Consider the following 25,873-nt stretch of genomic DNA (forward strand, 5'->3'; position numbering starts at 1 on the left):
GGGTCACGCGTTGTGTGAAAAAGTACTTCCGTTTGTTGGTCCTAGACCTCCTGGCAATCAATTTCATGGAGTGACCCCTGGTTCTAGTGTTGTGTGAGAGGGAGAAGAATTTCTCTCTCCATTTTCTCCACACCATGCATGATTTTATAGAACTCTATCATGTCTCCCCGCAGTCGTCTTTTTTCTAAATTAAAAAGCCCCAGGTGTTGTAGCCTTGCCTCATAAGAAAGGTGCTCTAGGCCCCTGATCATCTTGGTTGCCCTCTTCTGTACCTTCTCCAGTTCAACAATGTCCTTTTTGAGATGTGGTGACCAGAATTGTACGCAGTACTCCAAGTGTGGTCACACCACAGTTTTGTATAAGGGCATTATAATGTTAGCCGTTTTATTTTCAGTCCCCTTTCTAATGATCCCTAGCATTGAATTTGCCTTCTTCACAGCTGCCGCACATTGAGTCGACACTTTCAACCAGCTGTCCACCACAACCCCAAGATGCCTCTCCTGGTCTGTCACCGACAGCTCGGATCCCACCAGCATATACTTGAAGCTGTTTTTTTTTGTCCCAATGTGCATCACTTTACACTTGCTAACACTGAACCGCACTTGCCATTTTGTCGCCCACTCCCCCAGTTTGGAGAGATCCTTTTGGAGCTGCTCACAATCCATTTTGGATTTCACTACCCGGAAGAGTTTGGTATCATCTGCAATGGTGCCATCAGCAATGCCATCAGTCCTCTCTAGCTGACCCTCAGAAGGAAGAGTCCTGCACCAGACAGACATGTGGCCTAAACAAAGCCCTGAGGAGCCATCAGATGCTGGAATCACAACACTAACACAACCCTCTCTGCCAAAGCCATAGTTTGCTTTTCAGGACCCTCACTGTTTTCAAGGGGGCACCCAAGGCACTTTCCACCTGCAATGCCTTCTCCTATACCCAATTCTAGTCTTCTACAGCATCACAGAATTTGAAAGCTGGAAGGGAGCTTGGAGGTCTTCTAGTCCAACCCCCTGCCCAGTGCAGGGATCTGCTGCAGCATCTCTGCTGACCCTTTCCAATTAATCAATATCCTTCTTAAAATGTAGGGCCTAGAACCGGACACAGTGGCCGACATGACGCACAGCGTTCCAGCACCAGAACTGCAACTGCTTCTTCTCAACAGCATCAGGGCTGCCTTGAGAGCCAGCGTGGTGTAATGGTTAGAGTGCTGGACTAGGACCGGGGAGACCCGAGTTCAAATCCCCACTCAGCCATGATACTAGCTGGGTGACTCTGGGCCAGTCACTTCTTTCTCAGCCAAACCTAATTCACTGAGTTTTTGTGAAAGAGAAACTTAAGTATGTAGTACACCGCTCTGGGCTCCTTGGAGGAAGAGCGGGATATAAGTGTAAAAACAACAACAACAACAACAACAACCCCCCCCAGTGAGGCATGACCTTGGCATGGTTGTGGGGCATGTGTGCTCTGAGGAAGGTGAGAGCTATGCCAGAGGTCCAACCATACTGGACAGGTCTCACCAGAGGAGCTAGACAAAGAGTGCCTCTCCCATCAACAATATGGTGAGACGTAACTTTAATAAACTTAATCCGGATCGGTCGTCGCCCGGGTCAACAAGGACCGCGCCAGGTGCTATAGTACCTGGACATCTAGTGGCAAGTGGGCAACAGGACTCTGGATCTTCAGTTGAGCAACCAGGGCTGGAGACTGCAAGGTTACTGGAAGAAACCTCTCTTAACCGAAAAAAATATACGAAAAATGCCAACAAGGAAATAATGATCTGCTATTACAAGTCTAGTACAACAAGAAGAGGTTATTTAAAAAGAATGTACCAAGTTTGGAAAGAGAAGCATCCAGATACAGAAATCACAGAACAAAGGCTAGCAGACCAGAGAAGATTCATAATAAGAAATAAAGTATTCACAGGAGTTGAGCTGGAAGAACTGCAAAGAGCAACACAGGCTCAAGATATGGAAGAAGAACTACCACCAACTGAAGAAGTTGCTCAGGCGCAGGTGGAGGAGGTGTTGGAAATTGAGGATGCCACTGTTGCTGAACTGTTTCAAAATCAAAACCAGGCAACCTTTGCCTTCACCTCAAAAACCTGAATGCCATTTAACAGAAAAGCAACAAGAACTAAAGCAAAAAATAACTGAGCACATGAACCAAACAACCACCAGGGTTCGACTTCCAGCTCTGAAAACAGTTGCCAAAAAACAACTTCCTCAGGCATTAAAAGATGTCAATGCTGCACTTGTAGAAATAACAACCAAGAATTTGCAAGAAACAAACCAACTACTGTACAGTGCAGCAACAATAACAACACAAGAGCTCGGATATAAGATCAGTGGACCTGTCAAAAAAGAAAGCAGTACATCACCTAAATGGAAGATTAGATTAGAAAATAAAATCTCCAGGCTCAGATCAGATGCTAGTAAATTGAAAGATATGAAAGACAAGAAGCTGAAGAATGAAAACACCAAACAGTATCTGATCCAAAAATACCACCTAGATTCAAGGAAAATTAGAGAAGTCCTGGAAATAATAAATCAGCAAATAACAGCAGTGTCAAAGAAGATTAGCAGATATGAAGCCAGAATCACACAACACAGGCAGAATCTCCAATTCCAGTTGAATCAGAGATGTTTCTACCAAAGCATAGAAGGAGAAACTGCAAGAAACGTAGAAACACCAAATAAAGAAGAAACAGTGCAATTCTGGCGGAAATTATGGGACAATCCAATAGATTGTAATAAAAAAGCAGGCTGGATAGAAGAGGTCAAAAAATGTAACCAACAAATGCAAGATCTAATAACAACACCAGAATTAATAAGTGAAAGAGAAAAGAAAATTAAAAATTGGACTGCGCCAGGCGACGATGAACTGCATGGCTTTTGGCTTAAACACCTAACAAGCCTTCATAAACAACTATCAAAACAGTTCATCACATTATGCAAGGCACAGTGTTGTTGTTAGCAATGGCTAACAACTGGGAAAACTCATCTCATAATGAAAGACCCAGCAAAAGGTGCAGTTCCAAGTAATTGTAGACCAATAACCTGCCTGCCAACCATGTTCAAATTATTAACTGGAATAATAGCAGATGAAGTGATGCAACACTTATTAACTAACAAACAGCTTCCAGTTGAACAGAAAGGAAATTGCCCAAACACCAGAGGCACAAAAGAGCAGCTGCTGATTGACAAAATGATTTTAGAAAACTGCAAGAGGAGAAAAACCAATCTAAGTGTTGCATGGATTGACTACAAGAAAGCCTTTGATTCATTGCCTCACACATGGATACTAAAATGTTTAGAAACAACTGGTGTCAGCAAAAACATTCAGATATTTATAAAAAAGTAATGAGCATGCGGAGTACACAGTTAACAATCAATGGCGAGACACTTGGACAGGTTAGCATTAGAAGAGGCATTTTCCAAGGGGACTCACTATGCCCTCTGTTTGTAATCGCCATGACCCCACTTTCACAAATACTAAAGAAAACAGGCCTCGGATACCAAACATCTAAAACATCAAGTCAAATCAACCATCTGCTGTACATGGACAATCTGAAGTTGAATGGAAAGTCCCAGTCAGAAATCGAATCACTGCTAAACACTGTCCGTATATTCAGTAGTGATATAGCAATGGAGTTTGGACTAGACAAGTGTGCTGCATTAATAATGATCAGAGGAAAAATAACAAAAACAGAAGGAATAGAACTGCCCAATGGAAGCATCATCAAGAACCTGGAAGAGAAAGAACATTACAAATACTTGGGCATTCTCCAGGCTGATAACATCGCGCACACTGAAGTTAAAAGAAAAATTGGAAGTGAATACATCAGGAGAGTTCAAAAAATCCTCAAATCCAAACTCAATGGTGGGAACACCATACAAGCCATAAACACCTGGGCTATACCTGTTATCAGATACACTGCAGGAATAATAGACTGGACCCAGGCAGAGCTAGAGACGCTAGATTGTAAGACCAGAAAAATAATGACCATCAAACATGATCTGCACCCCACAGTGATGTAGATAGGCTATACCTCCCTTGCAGCTCAGGTGGAAGAGGAATGCTGCAAGTCTATCCAACAGTAGAGAAGGAGAAAAGAGACCTTGAAGAATATATCAAGGACGGTGAAGAAGATGCTGACTACAAACAAAGGCATGACAAGGTAGCAGGGATGATACACTGGAACATCTGCAAAAAATACAAGCTACTTGTAGCCAAAAATTGGTGGGACCATAAAATTGAAAAAGTTGAAGAAAATGAAGATGTAAAAATATTATGGGACTTCCGATTACAAACAGACAAACATCTGCCACACAATACACCAGATATAACTGTAGTTGAGAAGAAAGAAAAACAAGTCAAAATAATCAACATAGTAATACCAGGGGATAGCAGAATAGAAGAAAAAGAAATAGAAAAAAATCACCAAATACAAAGATCTACAAATTGAAAGGCTGTGGCAGAAAAAGACCAAAATAATCCCAGTGGTAATTGGCGCCCTGGATGCAGTTCCAAAAGACCTTGAAGAGCACCTCAACACCATAGGGGTCGCAGAAATCACCATCAGCCAGTTACTAAAAACAGTTTTACTGGGAACAGCCTATATTCTGTGACGATATTTATAACAATTGACAATAAAATTCAGCCATCCCAGGTCCTTGGGAAGGACTCGATGTCTGGATAAAACAAACCAGTCAATAACACCTGTCTGACTGTGTAAACAAGAAATAATAATAATGTGTCTCTGGCACCGACACACTGCACATCATGTTGGCTAGTATCTCAAGAGAGGTCTGACCTCCTGGTGAGTTTCTGCTGGTTGGCTATGAAACAGCTGGTTTCATACCCGTGAAAATTTTGTGCCCCCACAAAGATGGGGCTTTTAGCAAGATCAGGCCAAACACCCCTCTCCTCTCCCCACCACCGCCAAATGCCAGTGCCAGATGCTGTCTAGACAAGAAATTCCAACTGGGCTTAGCACTAGGAGCAAACGCCCTTGTTTTGATCATAATTGCCTTCTGAGTGTTGCCTACCAAGTCCAGTAACCATGATGAGCTTAGATGCTCCTGGGAAGCCCACAGACTTCCCCCTGTTTCCCCCTTGTGTATGGTATTCAGAGGTAGACTGACTCTGAATATGGAAGTTCCCTTTAGCTCTAACAGGACCATTAATCAGTCAACTCCCCTTTTCTAAAGCTATCGCTGAATTACATGGTAGTGAAGTCCTCATACAAGCTATGCTTTGCAGGAGCGTGGTTTGCCAAGGCATTTCCGGGATGACAGATGGCAAAAGCCCACACAATTTGCTGCTGGCAAAACCAGAATGTGTCTTTTCCCCACAGCCCTGGAAAGTGCAAATCTGACTCCAAAATGTAAGCTCCTAGAAACAGGAGATATGTATTTAGGTGAGGACAGAGAGGAGAAAACGGCAGTCTGTGGTTTATATATATATATATATATATATATATATATATATACACACACACACACACACACACACACATATATATATACACACCTATTACTGTAGCTACTATACCTTGCCTATAACATTCAAGCAACTGAAGAAGGCCAAAGCAGAAACATCTTGCCCATTATATTTCTTTTCAGTCAAACAATAAATTTATACTCTTCTATTAACAGCATCCTTCTGGGATCCAGATGTTACTTGTATGGAATTCTGTTTGCAGTTTTAAAAACCACCTCTCTCATTTCAATTGGTTTTGTTTGCTTGTTTTATCTTTTTAATTGTTGGGTTTTATTTTTATTTTTTTAATGTAAAACTGGCTGGAGATGTTTTAGATCAGGTGGTTTATAAATCCAATCAGTCAATAAAATACTCACTTGGCACCTCCAGGGACCCAGTCCTGGAGTTCTGGCTGCGGTTGGCGGCTCGGTCAGCACTCCGCAAGATGTTCCCCTTCCACTTGGGACTCTGCGTTTCGTTTTCCTTGATGTGCAAGGGGATCAGCATGTTGACCTGTGCCCCAAAGAAACAGATAAATATGCCACAACTTTCAAAAGCAGGAGTGTGAGAGAGAATCCATTTTAATTATGTTTATTTCAAGCATTTCTATGCTGCTTTTTCAACAAGACATTGATACAAAGTGATTCACAACAAAACAAAAGAACGCCAATCATTAAAAAAAAAGAAAAAGGGGGGGGAAGACAATGAAATACCCAAACCAGATTTTACAAATTTCTGTTAAAATGTTTATCAAAGGTTTCCATTTTAGTTTATTATTTATTACTATATTTATATCCCACTCTTTCTCCAAGGAGCCCAGAGTGATGTTTATTGTCACAAGGTGCAAGGTGATGTTTATTGTCACAACAACTGTATGGAACTACAGCCCAGTGGAAGAACATCTGTTTTCCATGCAGGGCCCAGGTGTGAAACTTGGCAGCATCTCCAGAAGGGCTAGGAAACACTTCTGTCTGAAACCTCAGAGAGCTGCTGCCAATTGGTGCAGGCAACACTGAGCTTGATGGAGCAAGGGCCTGACTCAGTAGAGGGCAACTTCCAATGCAATTAAAAACCAGCCAAACCAGATAGGTTTTGAAGGAAGGAAACAAAATAGACTGGGTTGATAATGGCCACCCTGACTTCAACACTGCCTCATTTGTTGCTCTGGTACTAATACTTTGCATTTATATAAATGCAATTTTTTCCAATTCAAAATTCTGTTATAATCCTTAATACAACCCTGTAAGGTTGGCCAGGGCCATTGTTCCCATTTTGCAGTTGGGTAACTGAGGCTGAAAGAACAGCTTCTGTAAGCCATCCAGCGAGTTCACAGCAGAGACAAGACACAAGCTGGGGACACCTTGATTCATAGCTCTGTCTCTCAGCAACTTCACACTCTCCAATTAACACCATTAACTCCAATTGATATGGCTAATTCTAGCCAAACAACAACAACAACACAGCACAGCACTTATAGAGTACTTTTGTCACATCCTGTCACATCCTGCTGGAAGCCACATGTGACATCCTGTGTCACATCCTGCTGGAAGCCACTACCAAGATTTATATACCACTTTTCAACCAAAGTTTTCAAAGTGGAGTACATAGAATAAAATAAATAATAAATAAGATGATTCCCTGTCCCCAAAAGCTCACAATCTAAAAAGAAACCTAAAAAGCAGCCACCAGCAGCCACTGGAGGGATGCTGTGTTGGGGCTGGACAGGGCCAGTTGCTCTGCCCCTGTGAAATATAAGTGAATCACCACTTTGAAAGGTGCGTCTTTGCTCAGACAGCAGGGGAAGCCTTACAAAGCCCCTGCCAGGTAGGCCAGTGTTGAGTAGATTTATAAACCACCTTTCCTACTTTTGCACACAGTGCAGTGCTTTCCCCAACCTGGAGCCAAAGAGCTGGGCTTGAGGGGGAAGAGGGTCACTCCAGGCTGCTTGGGGTGGGGACAAAACCCAGAGGGGGCCTTCCCAGCTGGCGGCTCAGCCTTGCAGTGGCAGATCTCTCCCTCCCTAGGAACACTTACACAAGAAAGCTCTCCTTACAGTCCTGGCACAACAGAAAAGCTTGCCTGTCAGGGCTGGGAAGCCTGCAGAAAAGCCAAGTGAGCCAAGGTCAGGGCTGATTGGCATGGGATTTTTGCCAACTCCAGAGCAAGGAAAATCACGTGATGCACGGAGCCTTCTGAACATGCAATGGCGCTTATTCCCACCCCTCCCCCATCCACACACACAGAAACTTGACATGTATGACGGCATCATGCCCCAAGAGACGGGTCCTGCATCCCTTTAAAGAGGGATAAACGAGGGATGGGGGTAGGGATTTATGGGATGGTCTTTCTCCCCTCCCCATCACTGGTCCGTCTGGCTCAGTACTGTCTACACTGACTGGCAGCAGCTCTCCAGGGTTTCAGGTATGAGTCTTTCCCAGCCATACCTGGAGATGCGACCAAGGAGTGAAGCTGGGACCTTCTGCGTGCAGAGCAGATGCTCTACCACTGAGCTACAGCCCTGTCAAAAAAACACAGGAAGCTGCCTTCTACAGAGTCAGATCCTTGGTCCCTTTAGCTCAGCATTGTCTACCCGGGCCGGCAGCATTCCTCTAGGGTTTCAGAGGAGTCTTTCCCAGCCCTACCAGCAGATGCTGCCTGGGGCTGAAGCTGGGACCATCTGCGTGCAAAGCAAGGGCTCCCACTGAGCTACAGGCTTTCCCCTAATATTTCAATCAAGTCTGCAGCTGGGAGAAAGAGGACAAAGAACGATGTATTTCCACTGACAGCGGGATTGCTTCCTGCTGTGAAACCGGAGAATAGCTAGGAATTAAACGGATTTGCCCATTTTTCTGGCTGGTAAAGGTAAAGTGTGCCATGGAGTCGGTGTCTACTCCTGGTGAACACAGAGCCGTGTGGTTGTCTTTGGCAGAATACAGGAGGGGTTTACCATTGCCATCTCCCGGGCAGCATGAGATTATGCCTTTCAGCATCTTCTTATATTGCTGCTGCCTGATATAGGTGTTTCCCATAGTCTGGGAAACAGACCAGCAGGGATTTGAACCGGGAACCACTGGCTTGCTAGTCAGGCCATTTCCACACTGTGCCATTAGGTGGCTATAGCAAAGAATAATACGTTTCCGAGATGCTGATTCTGTTAACTCGCTACACAACATCTTGCTAGAACCATGCCCTGCTAATTGGGCAAAGAGGCACCGTTTAATGCAGTGATTCTCTTTATCTGGCAGGGGTAAAGTAACTGGCCCTATCCACCCCCAGCACCGTACCCCTCCAGTGACTGTTGCTGGTGTCTGTCTTACGTTTCTCTTTAGAATGTGAGCCCTTTGGGAATAATAATAATAATGATGATGATGCCTTTCCCTCCCTACTCCACAGACCAATACTGGACTGGCAGGTCCCATTCTGAGTGGCCCTTGAACAAGTTATTGTTGATGCCAAGGCTCAGCCCTGAAACACACAAATAAGAATGGCAGAGCAGAGTGCTTTTTAGCATGTGCAGAGTGCCTTCCCGACTGCCTCCTAGCTCCTGCACTGGTCTGAATCAGAAATGCCACCACGAGACCACATACCTTGCTCTGAAGGCTCTTGATCTGCAGGTTCTGCTTATCCATCCGATACTGCTGCTGTTTAATCTTCTGCAGCAGCTCTTCAATCTTCAAGTTCTGACGACTCATTATGGTCTGAAATGGAGAAAGGCAAGAGACCAGCAGATGAACCGCAAGAACCAAGTGTGTGTGTGCAGAGAAAGAACAAAAATTGAAAGGCTTCCCTTCTGAGTCCAAGGACATTGACAAGCCGCACATGGGCACAAAATCTCACCGATGCAGGATTTCTAAATGTCACAAAATGTTAGGATTGGAAGGAACCTTGGTGGCCTTCTAGTCCAACCCTCCTGCTCAGTTCTAACCGAGCAAAGAGGCACCTTTTAAAGTGGCGATTCTCTGTTTCACCTGGGGAGAGCAACTGGCCCTATCCAGCACAGCATCTCTCCAGTGGCTGTTTCTGGTGTCCATCTTATGTTTCTTTTTTAGATTGTGAGCCCTTTGGGAACAGGGAGCCATCTTTATTTTTATTTTTCTATGTAAACCACTTTGGGAACTTGTTGAAAAGCAGTATATAAATATCAGTCATCAGTGCAGAATCCTGCTCCAATGCCCCTGCTGCCCAGCACATTTGAAAACCTCCAATGAAGGAGCGCCCACCATAGCAAAAGGCAGACTGTTCCACTGTCAAACACCTCTTACAATTAAGAATGTTTTCCTGATGTCTAGCCTGAATATGCTTCCTTGCAACAGTCAACCCACTGGTACCAGTCCTGCTCTCAGGAGCAACAGTGAATAAATCTGCTTCTCCTCCTATGTAGCAGCCACTAAGGTCTTTGAAAGAGACTCTCCTATCTCCCCTTCTTCTCCAAAGGAAACATCCTCGGCTCCTTCAACCATTCCTCATAGGGCTTGGTTTCTAGACCCCTTCCCATCCCGGCTGCCCTCCTCTGCAACACTTTCCAGGTTATCCACGTCCTTCTGAAAATGCACTGCCCAAAACCAGCCGCAGGATTTCAAGTGAGATCTTAATGGGTGCCCCCATGGAGAGCTACAACTCACGGACAGCCCCCCAAAGAAAACCCCTCTTGCCCACGTTTGCAGCTTTAAGTGAGTTCATTCACAATGAGGCCACTAATTCCAGACACATCAATCAAGAAAGTCTCAGTGTGATCTTTACAGATCCAGGCGACTGTGCCCCACTTATCATAAACAGCAAGGATTCCCAATTTCGGGTCCCCAGAAGCTATCGGCCTACAACTCCCATTATCTCCAGCCACAAGGGATGATGGAGGTTGTAGTCAAGCTACTTCTGGGGCCCAAGGCTGAGAAGACACCTTTGGAGAGATGATTTGTGCAAACAGCCTTGTGACTGTTGAGTGCCTGCTCAGGGCAACCCCAGCACAGGCTGAATTCTCTATGAAGGCCAGCGGAGACCTCCGGAAGGGAAGGCCCGCCAGACCACCACTTTCCAGAGGGTTGACGACTCATGGCACACCAGTCTGCCACAGAGATGCCCCCATAGCTTGGGCAAAAATCCCTTCCGCCCTCCCCAACTAGAGGCAGCTCTCCCTTTTCTCTCCACCCCCGCCCCCACTTTCCAGGAGGACAGATCAGTAGCAGCACCAGAAAAAAAAATTGGGGGGTGGGGGCAAAAGGGCAAAATGCATGTATGGGAAGGCAAGCTGCATCCCACGTATTAGAATTCTGAAACAGAAATGGGGGCGGGGCAGGTGAGGGGCAAGCCACTTGTCCGGGATGGGGTGTGCTCCGCCATCCTTGGGGCAGATACACTTTGCGCCCTGAGTCAACCAATAGTCCCATTCTGCCGTCACCGCCTGCCCCTATTTGCTAGAGAGCAAATACTTTCACTCCTCCATGCGGGGGAAAGAATGATTCCTGAGATTTAAGGAAAAGCGGAGTTTACGCGGTCCGAGCCCCAGAAGTGTTGTCAACCCAGAACGCAGGATTAAGAGACAAAGGGCACTTCTGAGCGTGTGCAGAGATCCTTCACTAAAGGGCCGATCGCCACACCACCGGACCTTGGGGGATCCCGGGCGGGCGCGCCAGGTCCTCCTCCTCCCCCCGCCAGCTTCCCAGCCCCGGACCAGAGAGGGACGCACCTGCAGCGCGTCCATCTCCGCCGGCGGGCCAGCCCCTCGAGGGCTGCCGCTGCCGTTCTCGGCGCCCGCCTGGCGCAGCCGGCCGTCGAGGCGCTCCAAGCGCTCGCGCACGGCCGCCTTGTGCGCCGCCAGGTCGGCCAGGAGCGCCCGCAGCTGAGCGGAGAGCTGGGCGAGGCGGCCGTCGAGGAGGCGCTGGGCGCGGCCGAGCTGCTGCTCCTCGTCGGCGCGGCGTTCCAGCCTGGCCAGCGAGGCGTTGTGCGCGCTCAGGCGGCCGCTCAGCTCGCGCAGCTGGCCGCGGGTGCGCTCCACGTGCTCCTTCAGGCCGTGGCCCAGCTGCAGCAGCCCGTGCGCCAGCACGTTCACCTCGTCCCACGAGGCTGCCTTGCTGCGCTCCTTGCTGGATGCGCCCGTCGAAGACGAGGAGGCGGCAGGAGGAGCCGCTGCCGCCGCCAGCCCCGCCGCCGCGCTCAGCGCCAGCGCCCAGAGGAGCATCGCCGCGCCTGAAGAGACAATGAAGCCCGGTGCGAGAGGAGTCGGAGCTGGAGCGCGGAACGCAACCACCTCGCCAAGAGCGCACGGTTTGGAAAGGCCCTGGCAGACGCGCCCCCTTTTATAGACACCGCCCAGCCAGCGCGCACATGGCTCTGGGCGGCAGCCGCTTGCTCGCCTTCTTGCCTCCTCCTTCTAGGGTTTCGCCACCCCCTCGTTCTTTTCTCTCTCTCGTTTTTGCATAAAGAGACAACTCCGGGGAGAATGGGCGGGGGGGGCCGCAGAGGGTGGTGCCCGGAAGCCCTCCTTTCATAGATCGGTTCGGTTACGATTACTGTGAACTCGTCACGTTTGGAAAGTTAATTTTGATCAACGGATCTCCTGCTGCTTCTGCTGCAGCTTCTTGCGTCGCTTAGCCCTTTGACCTCACTCTGTGGACGGGTTTTCTCTCTGTCTACGTGCCTGCCTGCCTGCCTGTGCACGGTATGGAGAAAGCAGAGCAGATGGATGGATCAGTGGTACTCTTAAGGCTGGACTTTTGGGTACCAGTCCAGATGAACCCCCAGAGCCCCCTGCCTGATCCCTAGTGCATGGAGGATCCCCCGCCATGCCACTCCGTCTCTGAAGGAGCACAGGAAGCCCCTGAAAAAGTCCACACCTTGAGCCATAGAGCTGACCTCTTCTTCCTTCTCTCCCGCCCCCCCTTCTTGCTGGAGAATTTGTTCAAGGTGAACATCAGCAGCCAGTGGTTCATCAGGTCAGTGGCTGACTGTTCTAGGTTTAGGTTCTCACCCTGCAGCTGGTCTGAACTACAGCTCCCTCTAACAGATTCCCAGCTGTTGATTACAACTCCCAGAATCCCCAGTTGCAATGGCTTTTGCTTGGAGATTATGGGAATTGCTGGAGAAGACTTTTGAGGATATCATGGACAGCCAGGAAAACAAACAAATGGATCATAGAACAAATCAATCCCGAATTTTCACTCGAGGCACAAATGACCAGGCTCAAACTATCCTACTTTTGGACACATTATGCGAAGACCCAGCTCCCTTGAGGAGTCCATAATGCTGGGAAAAGTTGAAGGAAAGAGAAGAGGAGGATGACCCAAAGCAAGGTGGATGGACTTGATTATGACAGCAGTGAATGCACCTCTGAGAAACCTTAAAGGCCAAGCTGAACTTCATCTTCCTGGAGAGAATCTATTTATGTGATTGCTAAGAGTTGATACCAACTTGATGGCACTTGATCAGTCAATCAATCAATCAGTCAACAACATCTGGGAATCTGTGTTAGAGGGAACTCTGACCTGGCTCCTAGGCTCCCTTTTGGTGCCTCTAAGGGCTGGGCTTCATCGGCTGCAGAACCTTCTTCTTACATCTCTGGCTGCAGCTTGCAAGATACAGGTTAGGGCGCGTGTCCAGGGCGGGGCGGCCAGGTCATCCTTGAACACGATGGAAGATCCCTGCTAAGCCACAACTGTGAGTTTAGCTGGCCTTGAGTTTACGTAGCCAGACAACTCCCTCTTCACTCCCACCTTATTTATCTATTTATTAATTTCTGATTTATATTTAACTAGTAAGGGGCCCCCACAGCAAGGGAGAGCCCCATAAGGCCATTAGATCCAGAGTCTGAAATTACCTGGCTGCAACCCTCCCCCACTTGTCCTGTAACATTAAAACTTCAGGCCAGTGAAAAGGATGAGCATTAGATCCAGGGCATTTTCCGGATTAAACCCTACAACAGCTCCACTACGGATCTGCTAGCTTCCATAATTCTTGTGTTGTGACACTGCAGTCCCTGCATTGACAGCAAGGTGCTGTTCACATTTGCGATGCCTTCTGTTGGATTTTATCTTTGCGATATAGTGCTACAACGTTGCACATGCATTGCACAAAAGTAGCTGTATTTTCCCACTATAGGAGTTTGGGATTCTGGGGATCGTTTTCAATACAATCCTGCCAAACCGAAGCATTTGACCCCGTTGTAGGGTTTAATCTGGAAAGAGCCCTTCTTTGCATGATGCAGAATTAACCTGCGGAACTTGCTTCCACAAGGTGTCGTAATGCCTCTGGTTTAGATGGACATTAGACAAATTTGTGGGGTATACATTTATCAATGGGTATTAGCCATGAGGGCTTTATAGAACCTGTTGCATGGGGGTGCTTCTCACAACACAGCTAGAGCCCTAAGATTTTTTTTAGGTTTTCACGCTGAAATTCCAACTCAGAACTGGGAAATGGTGCATTCACACTCTGAAAATGTGCCCTGTTTAAAAGTTGTCCCTAAATTTCATTGGGGATATGATTAGGTGCAAATTCCAGTTCAGGCAATAAAGAACACTCGCTTAACCCATGCAGAGCATCTGTGCTCTAGTACTTGATTGCCCCCCTCACCTCAGAGATCTCTCCACCCTCACCTGAGCCGCACTCCTGCCCCTTCTCCAGCCCGTTGCTTCCATCCCCGTCCCTCACCTCTCTTGGTCACTCCACCATCCCTTTACTCCATCCCCCTCATCCCTCTTGGTTGTGGCTGCAGCACTGCTGGCATCTATTGACCAAGCTGCAGCCCCCGTTCCCAGAAACCTCCCCACTCTCACCCGAGCCCTGCTCCTGCTCCTGCTCCTGCTCTTCCCCACATGAGCAGCAGCAGCAGTGGTTGACTGGGCCCTGCCTTGCTGCCGCCACCGCCATGGCTGCTCATTCCCCTCAGGCCACTGACAGACTCGGGCCCGCCCAGGCGTGGAGCCAGCCGAGCGGCGGCCCTGCTCGGCGGCCCCGCTCAGCGGCCCCTTTTGAAATGCCCATGCGCGTGACGTCACACGTACGGGGCGTGGCTTGGGCTCCATAGGAGCCCAGAGCGAACTCCCCCCTCCCATGCCCGGGCCGCCGAGATCCCGGGCAAACTTTCTGCCAAGTATTTCAGGCAGCTCCGACTGCCTAATAGAACGTTTTTCCCTTCCTCTCCCTCTCTGGGAGGGAGAGCACATTCCAAAGCCTCGGGGCAGCAACGGAGAAGGCCCTGAGTTGCCACCAGACGAGCTGGTGGCAAATGCAGATGGACCTCTCCTGATGATCTCAATGGGCGGTGGGGTTCATAACGAAGAAGATGTTCTCTTAAAAACCCAGGGCTCAAGCTCTTTAGGTCTTTATAGGTTACTAGTATTTTTAAGCCCGTTTAAATAACGGGCTCTAGTGGGGTGGTGGTGCTAGTTTTCTATTCAATGAGCGCAAAAGTATAGTTTTACCATATAGACATACCAATAACCCCACACAGCGACCATAAAAAAACATGGCCTGGGTCAGCTTTCAATTGTTGCCGAATCAGGCTGTGTCGCTCTGGTCCCAGAGTTTTAAAGAGTTAGCGACGCTCTCTATGGTGAAACTCCTCTATGTTTTACATTGGGAATTAGGTCGGGAAACAGTTTAGAAATGCTAATAAGGATGCAATGGTGAGTGAAAGAGACTCTCGACTTTTTCTCTATGGGCATCCCGCTAACATCCTCCCTTTTCGCCTCCATCTCCCAGGATCTGTCGGGAGGGATAGATCTCCCAGGATCTATCGGGATCTAGGGGGAGATGTCCAGACTCATCATCCTGAGGGAATGACATCAGTTTTCCCCCCCATAGAGTAAAAAAAAAGTCTAGAGCAACACTTCCAGTCTCATAGCGGAGGCGTTTCCCCCCTTTAACTCCCAATGCAAATGAAAAGGGGAGTCTCACCATAGAGGGGCCGAGCGACGCCATCCCTCCCCATGTCCATAGATTCACCCAGCCCAGCCGCTAGCCGTTTCTACCGGAAGTGGCCGTGCGTCACCCACCCGTCATTCTGGAGCTCCTGCTGCCAGCACAGACTCCATTTCCCATGGTGCCGCGAGCCTCTGTTTCCGGCTCCCCACTCCCGTTCCGCGACGGAAGCCGAGAGGCACGGCTCCTCCTGCTCGCTCCGCTTCAACCCAGGGTAGAGCTGGGCCGGGCAGGCCGCCCAGCCGGGCTGGAGGCAGCAAGAAGAAAATGGCGGCAGCACCGCTGCTGTCCCTCGCCACCGCCGCCTCTCCTATCCCTGCGGCCGGGCTGGACCCGCCGCTGCCACCTCTGCCCTCCCCGGTCCCCGCTTCTCCTCCACCCGGATGGGAGCCAACATGGCCGCCTGATGCCTGCGGCCGTATCTCCCTCGGACGTTCTGGGCATGCGCTCCGTGCATGCCCAGAACAGCTGAGGGAGACACGGGCGCAGAGACACGGGCGTACACCCAAGGCTTTTATTATAGAGGATGACCAACACCTTGTATTTTGCCCGGAAACATATTGGCAGCCAGTGTAACTCCTTCAGTATGGGAGTAATATGGTCTCTCCTAGATGGCCCAGAGACCAGCCTTGCTCCCGCATTCTGGACCAACTGTAGTTTCCGGACGACGTACAAGGGCAGCCCCACATAGAGCGCATTACAATAATCCAGTCTGGAGGTTACCAGCAGATGTACCACTGTTTTGAGGTCTTAACTCAAGAAATGGACGTAGCTGGTGTATTAGCCAAAGCTGATAGAAGGCACTTCTGGCCGCTGTCTCAACCTGGGACACCAAGGAGAGACTTGGATCCAGAAGCACCCCTAGACTGCATACCTGTTCTTTCTGGGGAAGTGTGACCCCATCCAGAACAGGCAGATCAAAATGGTCTCTCGAGTTCTGACCCTGCACAATGAGTACCTCTGTCATATCTGGATTAAGTCTCAGTTTGTTATCCCTCATCCAGCCCATTACCGACTCCAGGCAGGCATTTAGGGAGGTTATGTCCTCTCCCGATGATGCTGACATGGAGAAATAGATTTGGGTGTCATCAGCATACTGATAGCACCATGCACCAAATCTCCTGATAATCTCTCCCAGTGGTTTCATGTAGATGTTAAACAACATCGGAGACAATATGGAGCCCTGAAGGACACCATACAAGAGTTCAGCTTTTGAAGAACAGCAGTCTCCAATCGACACCATCTGGAACTTGTCTGAGATGTAGGAGCGGAACCACTGCAAAGCAGTGCCTCCCACCCCCAACCCCCTCAGACGCTCCAGAAGGATACTATGGTCGATAGTATCGAATGCCGCTGAGAGGTCCAAAAGGACCAAAAGAGTCACACTTCCTCTGTCCATTCCCAGTTGGAGATAATCCATCAGGCCGACCAAGGCAGTCTCCACCCCATAGCCAGCCTGGAAGCCAGTTTGAAATGGGTCTAGATAATCCGTTTCCTCCAAGACTGTCTGGAGCTGGGAGGCCACCACCCTCTCAATTACCTTGCCCAGCCACGGAAGGTTGGAGACAGGCCTGTAGTTACTCAGCTCCGAGGGATCCAAGGTAGGCTTCTTTACTCCATCCCCCTCACCTCTCTTGGTCGTGGCTACAGCGTTGCTGGTGCCTATTGGCCATGCTGCAGTAGCCTCCTATCCCCAGATACCTCCCCACCCGAGCCCTGCTCCTGCTCCTCCCCACAGGAGCAACTGCAGCAGCAGTGGTTGAAAGGGTCCTTCCTCACTGCTGCCACCGCCATGGAAGCTCGTTCCCCTCAGGCCGCTGACGGGCCCGGGCCCGGGCCTGGGCCCATCCCTTGCCTGCCTGCCTCCCTCTGACAATGGCCTCAGTAGCCTCAAACAGCAGTAGTGGTTGACTGGACCTTTCCTTGCTGCCAAAGCTGCTCATTCTCCTCAGGCTGCTGACAGGCTCAGGCCCATCCCTTGCCCTTCCTTCCGTCTCTCCCCATCCCTCCTTTTTCTCTTTCTCTCTCCTCTACTCGCTGTTCCCCACTCTTTCTTCCCTCTCCCTGCATGTTCTCTCGTTCTCCCCCTCCCCCTCCCCCCCTGAGTTAACAGACCTTGTTCATCTTTCCTCATCTAATTCACACAACGGCAGCTTCCTTCTCCTGAAGGGACTCTTTCCTCCCTCACGACCTCTCTCTTCGCAGACCCCTGCCCACTATCCTTTTATAATATAAATTCCTCTCCTCTACAATCAAGAACATGTTCCAACCAGTAACAGTTGCATTCCAAATGACCTTAACCATCACAGGCTCCTCCTCCTTATCTGCATATGGAATCCCCACTGCCCAGTCACCATGGTGCTTCTGCTGTCATAGGCTCCTTCTCCCTATCTGCATATGGAATCCCCACTGCCCAGTCAGGTGCTTCTACTTGCGAACTCTCGCGAGAGCTGCCACACATGGGATTAGCCATGGGTATGCCTTAGAGAATTAAATATATAGAAGATATAGTAGCTGGGCTGCGGGTGCAGAGCATCTGCGACTCTGGCCAGCCCACCCACCAAACACTTCCTTTTTATCTCCCCCCCACCGCAGCTCTCTGGTCGGCCAACCGGCCCACCACTTCTCTCCCTCACTTCTCCCCCACCCCTACCACTTCCTACCTGGTGGGCCAAGTGGCCCGCTTATTCTCCCCCCCCCACCAACCACCCCCTTGCTTTCTGGCCTTCCTCCGCCAACCGCCCCTCTGCTTTCCAGCCAGCTGGACAACCTGCTTCTTCTCCCCGCCCCCACAAGCCCAGCCGACCAGGCTTTCCGTTTTCCAGCCAGCTGCTTCTTGGCCACCCGTTCCTGCCTTCTTCACCCTTCCCGCTAGGACCACAGTCATTTTCCTGGCCGGCCGCTGCTGTTAACTCCTGGGCCTGCCGGCTGGCTGCCACCATTTTCTTCCCCCCACTCATCCACGTTGCTATCCAGCAGCTCTCCGAACTCTTGCGAGAGCTGCCACACATGGGATTAGCGACGGGTATGTTTAAGAGAATTAATTAGATAGATAGATAGATAGATAGATAGATAGATAGATAGATAGATGTTGGGGCAATCTTAAACTGGCTGAACTTAAGCTTACAGATATGGCATACGAATACATGGTCCCTTGTTTTAGGGGTCAATGGGTATAACAATAAAATTGCACCCATTTTCAGTGAGCGTTCATTTGTAGATTCTGCTGCACAGTTTTCTCTTCTTCACTTCAGCATGTTTAAGACATGTTTAAGGCCGTACTTCCTGCTCCCAGAGAGCTTACAATACACTTGACCACAGGGAAACAATAGAAGGAGGGAGGGAGGGAGAGTAAGTAAGCAAAGTGTGCCATCAAGTTGATTTCAACTCCTAGAGCCCACAGAGCCCTGTGGTTTTCTTTGGTAGAATACAGGAGGGGTTTACCATTGCCTCCTCCCTCACAGTATGAGATGATGCCTTTCAGCATCGTCCTATATTGCTGCTGCCCGACATAGTACCAGCGGGGATTCAAACCAGCAACCTTCTGCTTGTTAGTCAAGCATTTCCCTGCTGTGCCACTTAGGGTGACTGGGGAGAGAGAGAGGGACAGGCATTGTTCCTTTCACAAAAGGAATAACGTGGACAAAGGCCATTGTGCTTGCTCCCAGTTTGGAAATGAGGATAGGAACAAAGGAAATAACATAGGAATCAGACCCTTCAGTCCTCAAGCTCAGTATTGTCAACACTGACTGGCAGCATCTCTCCAAAGTTTCAGGCAGGAGTCTTTCCCAGCCCTACCTGGAGATGCTGCCAGGGATTGAACCCAGGACAGGTTCTGCATGCCAGCTGATGCTCTACCACCGAGTTACAGCCCCATCCTCCAAGGCCGGGGTCCCCAACCAGTGGTACTCCAGATGTGGCTGAACTTCAACTCCCATCATCCCCAGCCAAAATAAACTTTATACAGTTTATTATCTTGTAGTACAGCCCTGAAAGTTAACTCAGGATTAAATATATTCCCACCCTTCAGATAGGATGGAGATGGAAAGCAAGAGAAGAATTGCAGATGACACTAAACTATTTAGGGTAGTGAAATCCACAACGGATTGTGAGGAACTCAAAAAAGATCTCTCCAAACTGGGGGACTGGGCGACAAAATGGCAAATGTGGTTCAGTGTAAGCAAGTGTAAAGTGATGCACATTGGGGCAAAAAACCCCAACTTCACATAGGCGCTGATGGAAACTGAGCTGTCAGTGACTGACCAGGAGAGAGATCTTGGGGTTGTGGTGGACAGCTCATTGAAAGTGTCGACTCAATGTGCGGCAGCTGTGAAAAAAGCTAATTCGATGCTAGGAATCATTAGGAGGGGGACTGAAAATAAAAATGCTAATATTATAATGCTCTTATACAAATCTATGGTGCGGCCACATCTGGAGTACTGTGTGCAGCTTTGGTCACCGTATCTTAAGAAGGATATTGTAGAACTGGAAAAGATGCAGAAGAGGGCAGCCAAAATGATCAGGGGCCTGGAGCACCTTAATTATGAGGCTAGGTTACAGCATCTGGGGCTCTTTATGTTGAAAAAGAGGCGACTAAGGGGAGACGTGATCGAGGTGAATAAAATTATGCATGGAGTGGAGAGGATGGACAGAGAGAAATTTTTCTCCCTCTCTCACAACACTAGAACCTGGGGTCACCCAATGAAACTGAAGGTTGGGAAATTTAGGACCGACAAGAGGAATTAGTTTTTCACACAGTGCGTAATTAATGTATTCTTTGCCGTGGGATGTGGTGGTGGCCACTGGCTTGGATGGCTTTAAATGGGGCTATTCATGGTGGACAGGTCATGTCTATCAATGGCTACTAGTCTGGTGGCTGTGGGCAACCTCCAGCCTCACAGGCATGATGCCTCTCAATACCAGCTGCAGGGGAGCAACAGCAGGAGAGGGGGCATGCCCTCCCCTCTTGCCTGTGGACTTCTCAGAGGCATCTGGTGGGCCACTGTGTGAAACAGGATGCTGGACTTGATGGGCCTTGGGCCTGATCCAGCAGGGCTGTTCTTATGTTCTTAATTGGCCTAAGGCTATTTAGTGAGGAAATTCTCAGCAGTGGCAGGATTTGAACCAGTGACATCCTGCTTTGGATCTCTGCCTTTTTGCTGCAATTGTCTCATCTATCTATCTATCTATCTATCTATCTATCTATCTATCTATCTATGAGAGAGAGCACAAGTGCATATTTTAGCTGTCCGAAGTGCTTTCCATACATTCTTGCAGCAATCCTTATACCTGCCCTGTAAGAGAGGCCATAGCATGGACAATGCAACTCACGTTGGAGCTAAATCTGCTGGAGCACATAGCCAGTGCCCCAGAGAAACAGACACACGCAGGGAGCCACTGGGGCTTGGCCCCTTCCCCTGTGCGCACACATTCCACTTTTGGCACACAATGGCCCTGAACATCTTTTTCTCCGAGCCCGATGCCAGCCGGCGAGGGCTGCTTCAGCGGTTTCTCTCGTCCTGTTCTTTCGCTCCTGCGGTTCCTTCCCACGTTCGACCCGGCACGTCACTGTGTAAAAGTTCAGCACGGCATGAACTTGAGTGGAATTCCAGCGGTGGAGAAAGACAGGCTCAGAATCACGTCATCCAGGAGAGGAGAACCACAGGGCTGCGGGGAGGGGGTTGCTTCTTTAGGGCTAGTCTCCTGGGGAGGAGCAGAGAGATGTGGGAATTGGACAGACACCTCTCCGAATGGCAAACTGGCCTGTAAACCACCCTGAGAACTTTTGTGTTGAAAAGCAGTCTCCAAATACTGGTAGTGATTGTTTTATTTACTGTTCCGTTTTTCATAAAGGCGTCCCAAAGTGGGTTAATTAGTTAATTAATGTCTGGAGAGGGATCAAGATGGATGTCGCTTTGACCCCAAATCTCAGCACAGGAGGCAGAAATCCCAAGGCCCCGTTTGAGTCGGGGCTGCTCCTTGGGCTCAAATAGTTCCGGGGGGCTCACTCCTTTCTGCAGGGTGCAGAATCCTGAAGACAAACAACAGTGTGCCTCTGAACATATGCAGAGGGCAGGGTGGATTCTGAGCTGCCTTCTTCCAGCAAAGATTAACTTTGTGAAGATTAATGTGAGTCTTCGTGTTTTCCAGCAAAGTTTAGTGTTTGGAAGATACAATGTGTATAGTCCTCTAGGGTTCTTGGAGGAAGGACAGGATAGAAAAAGTGTGTGTGTGTGGTGGTGGTGGGGGCGGATGTATAGGAACATAGGAAGCCGCCTTCTACCGAGTCAGACCCTTGCTCCATCTAGCTCAATATTGTCTACACAGACCGGCAGCAGCTTCTCCAAGGCTGCAGGCAGGAATCTCTCTCAGCCCTATCTTGGAGATGCTGCCAGGGGGGGAACTTGGAACCTTCTTCTCTTCCCAGAGCGGCTCCATCCCCTGGAGGGAATAGCTCACAGTGTTCACACATGTAGTCTCCCATTCAAATGCAAACGAGGGTGGTCCCTGCTTAGCAAAGGGGACAAGGCTTGCTGCTACCTCTCCTCTCCAGGGGTCGAGCATCCCTGGCTCAGTCCCCGGCAGCATCTCCAAGTAGGGCTGGGAAAGACGCCTGCCTGAATCCCAGGAGAGCCACTGCCTGTCAGTGTAGACAGTACTGAGCTAGATGGAGCAAGGGTCTGACTCAGTAGAAGGCGGCTTCCTAAGTTCCTGTCTCATTCTATACTGGGAGACACACTGGCTGACATCCAGATGATTGCGGTGCAAGGATGTTGCGGCAGCTAATTAGGCGATGTTGGTTGCTTGCGTTTCAGACTAGGGTTGCACCAGCATAAACTTCATAGGAACAGCCCTCCTGGGTCAGGCCCAAGTCCCATCTAGGCCAGCATCCTGTTTCCCACAGTGGCCCACCAGATGCCTCTGGGGAGCCCCCAGGCAAGAGGTATGGGCATGCCCTCTCTCCTGCTGTTGCTCCCCTGCAACTGGTATTGAGAGGCATCGTGCCTCTGAGGCTGGAAGTGGCCCATGGCCACCAGACTAGTAGCCATCAATAGACCTGCCCTCCCTGCACTGGTGCAACAAGCTGTGGTGTGCCTCCTGCTGGGAAACCTCTCCCTCCCTCCATTGCAGGGAACTTTGTACAAGAGCGTATTTCTAGTATCCCCAGGATGTTGTGCGGCTACACCACTTTCTCGCTCTAGCACAACCTCACACATCAGGTCAGGAGGGGAGAGCTGGTCTTGTGGTAGCAAGCATGACTTGTCCCCTTAGCTAAGCAGGGTCCACCCTGGTTGCATATGAATGGGAGACTACATGTGTGAGCACTGTTAAGATATTCCCCTTAAGGGGTGGAGCCTCTCTGGGAAGAGCAGAAGGTTCCAAGTTCCCTCCCTGGCAGCATCTCCAAGATAGGGCTGAGGGAGCCTCCTGCCTGCAACCTTGGAGAAGCTGCTGCCAGTCTGTGCAGACAATACTGAGCTAGATAGACCAATGGGCTGACTCAGTATATGACAGCTTCCTATGTTCCTAACCTCCTTTGCTGCACTGCACACGCTCATTATTAGTCTAGGTGTCCGCCTGTGTTTTTTTGAAGTTGCCTAACATAATGTACTAATTACAAAAACAAAAATAAAATAAACATCTCCTCCTCCAGATATCTGGATTGTAAGCTCCTCAGGGCAGGGACCTCTCCTCCCATTCTGGGTAAAGTGCCACATACCTAGCCATTCCTATGTGAAGAATAATCACAAAGGAAGCTTGAGGTGGGCCCAGAAGAACAGAACATTCAGTGGACACAGGAACACTCTCGGCCCAGTGACCATGTTATGCAGTCTTCAAGCTGTCCAGTGGTTGTCTTGGCACTGGCATGGATCTGTCCCTCCAAGGTTGTTCTCACAGCCCTGGGCCAGCAGCCACTGTTTCTTCAATGGGGAAGGAGAAAGGTCCCAGCCCCCCTTCACTTTCCGCCCCTGCCAGAGAACAATGAGGGGAGTGATTCCACAGCACAAAACTGGCAAATGCCCCAGGGCTGTTGAATGGGAGAACAAAGGTGGTGTTTCTGACATAGATCTGACCTCCTCACCCTCTAGGAATCTGCCCAAGAATGGGGATGGGGCCATAGCTCAGGAGTAGAGGCCCTGCTTTGCATGAAGAAGGTCCTGGGTTAGCAATAGCAATAGCACTTACATTTATATACCGCTCTATAGCCGAAGCTCTCTAAGCGGTTTACAATGATTTAGCATATTGCCCCCCAACATTCTGGGTACTCATTTTACGGACCTCGGAAGGATGGAAGGCTGAGTCAACCTTGAGCCCCTGGTCAGGATCGAACTTGTAACCTTCTGGTTACAGGGCGGCAGTTTTACCACTGCGCCACCAGGGGCTCCTGGGTTCAATCCCTGGCAGCATTTCCCAGGTAGGGCTGGGAAAGACCCTTTCCTGAAACCCAGATGAGCTGCTGCCAGTCAGAGTAGACAATATTGAGTGAGATGGACCAAGGGGCTGACTCAGTAGACAGTGAGCAGGGGCGTAGCAAGGTTGAAGTGAGCCTAGAGACAAGATTTTAAAATGCCCCCCCCCTTACTGAAGCTCAGTTCATGAACTAAAGAAATCTTAAATGAGCCTGAATAGTGGTAACTATGTGCCACAATAGAACATCATCCTAAATTATTTTTAAAAGGGTTTTGTAAATTGTGGACGATGCAAGTCATTTAATGGTACTAGAGAAAGACATGCTGTTCTGGTAGCTCCAGGTCTTAACACTCACATCAATTTTGGAGGATGAATACAACTGAAGGAAGCCCGGGGTGTGTTTGTGTGGCTGGGGGAGTCAGTCATATAACTTGCCTCTGGGGGGGCCCCCAAGGCAGTGGGTCCCCAGACAACTGTCTCCCCTTGCCCTATTATCGTTACGCCCCTGACAGTGAGGCTATTCTGAACATCACCAGAAAGTGGGCTAAGGGAGCCTAACCCACTTTCTGGTGCTTGTCGGCCTGCAAGCCTGGTGGTTCCAAGGTGGCTAGCTCGCTTAAACCCCCCTCCACTTAAATGAGGTTAACGGAGCAAGCACAATTTGCTTTCAGGCCTGATTCAAAGTGCTGGTCTTGACCTTTAAAGCCCTTTACGGCTTGGAGCCAGGGTATTTTGTCGGACCACATTTGTCCATACAAGTCTGCCAGGGCTCTTCGTTCGCCATCCCGAGCCCTGCTCATGGCCCCGCCATGGGCTGGAGAGGAGAGGACAAGATACAGGGCTTTCTTGGTTGTGGCCCCTTGGCTATGGAATTCGCCAAACTCCTTCCATCCCTATGTTTTTTTAAAAAAAGATCTCAAAACCCATCTGCTTAGAGAGGCTTTAACAATATTTTAATGATGAATTGATGGACTTTTATGTTTTACTAGTGGGCCTGGGCACAGAGCATCTGTGCCTCTAGCTGGCCCGCCGCCTTGCCTCCGCAGCCGCCCAGCCAGGCAATTCTCCTGGGTGCGCCAGGACCAATCAGGCGCCCCCGCAGCCCAGCCAATCAGCTGGGCTGCCGGGACGCATTTTTCCCTGGCACACCCAGGAGAATTATATATAGAGATTTTATTTGCATTTGTTTTTAATTGAGTTTGTTTCGATTGATATTATTCTAGGCAATGTTTTATTTGCTTTATTGTTTTAAACTTTATATTACCTTTACTGTCTTTATATACTTTTTATTTATATTATACTTTATATTACCTTTACAGCCGCCCCAAGCAGTATTGTAACAGAGGGGCAGGATATACGTGATTTCTGATAGATAGATAGATAGATAGCTATTATCTGCTTTTATTGTGTTTGTTTCATTGTTTAAACCACTTTATTGTTTGCTTAAATGGCTGATTTTAAGATTGTGAAGCGCCCAGAGAGGGTTCATTTGAGCAGCATAAATATGGAATGAATGAATGAATGAAAAGCTTGAGGGCGCTGGCCTGCTTGCTCCATGGCCCTGCTTGGGCTGCAGCCTCTCTGTTGACTTTGCTGTGGCTGACTCAGTGGCCATCCCTTCTGGTGCTGGTGTGACTAAGGGTTCCAAGCGCTGTCTCCATGAGAAACAAAAGGTAACAGCTAGGGGGAAATTCCACCCAACCCCCAGGCAGCATTTCTCAGCACTTTCCAAGTGGGGAACAAGGCTGGTTTACTACTTCTCTGAATGGCAGAACTGGCAGCCAAATGACGCCTCAAGGAACTTCCAGGGGAACTTGCACCCAAGGACATGCTGAGTGTGAGCCACCTAATGGCACAGCAGGAAAGTAACTTGCCTGGGGAGCAAGAGGTTGCCAGTTCGAATCCCCGCTGGTATGCTTCCCAGACTATGGAGAAACACCAATATGCAGCGATACAGGAAGATGCTGAAAGGCATCATCTCATACTGTGCGGGAGGAGGCAATGGTCAACCCATTCTGTATTCTACCAAAGAAAACCACAGGGCGCTGTGGGCTCCAGGAGTCGACAC

General features: G+C 49.2%; 1 protein-coding gene across 1 annotated transcript in view; it reads right to left on the reverse strand.

Moving 5' to 3' along the window:
• The window catches only part of ANGPTL4 (angiopoietin like 4), a 31,273-nt gene extending 19,484 nt beyond the window's left edge, over positions 1 to 11,789 (reverse strand). The window contains exons 1-3 of the mRNA XM_053303414.1: positions 11,162 to 11,789; positions 9,066 to 9,176; positions 5,856 to 5,991 (exon numbers count right to left, since the gene is read on the reverse strand). Of these exons, the coding sequence (XP_053159389.1) occupies positions 5,856 to 5,991; positions 9,066 to 9,176; positions 11,162 to 11,653 (739 nt within the window). The 5' untranslated portion in view covers positions 11,654 to 11,789. The remainder of the gene's footprint in view (positions 1 to 5,855; positions 5,992 to 9,065; positions 9,177 to 11,161) is intronic.
• Between the last annotated feature and the right edge of the window lie 14,084 nt (positions 11,790 to 25,873).

The sequence above is a fragment of the Hemicordylus capensis genome, chromosome 2 (assembly GCF_027244095.1).
Source record: "Hemicordylus capensis ecotype Gifberg chromosome 2, rHemCap1.1.pri, whole genome shotgun sequence".
Lineage (NCBI taxonomy): Eukaryota > Metazoa > Chordata > Lepidosauria > Squamata > Cordylidae > Hemicordylus > Hemicordylus capensis.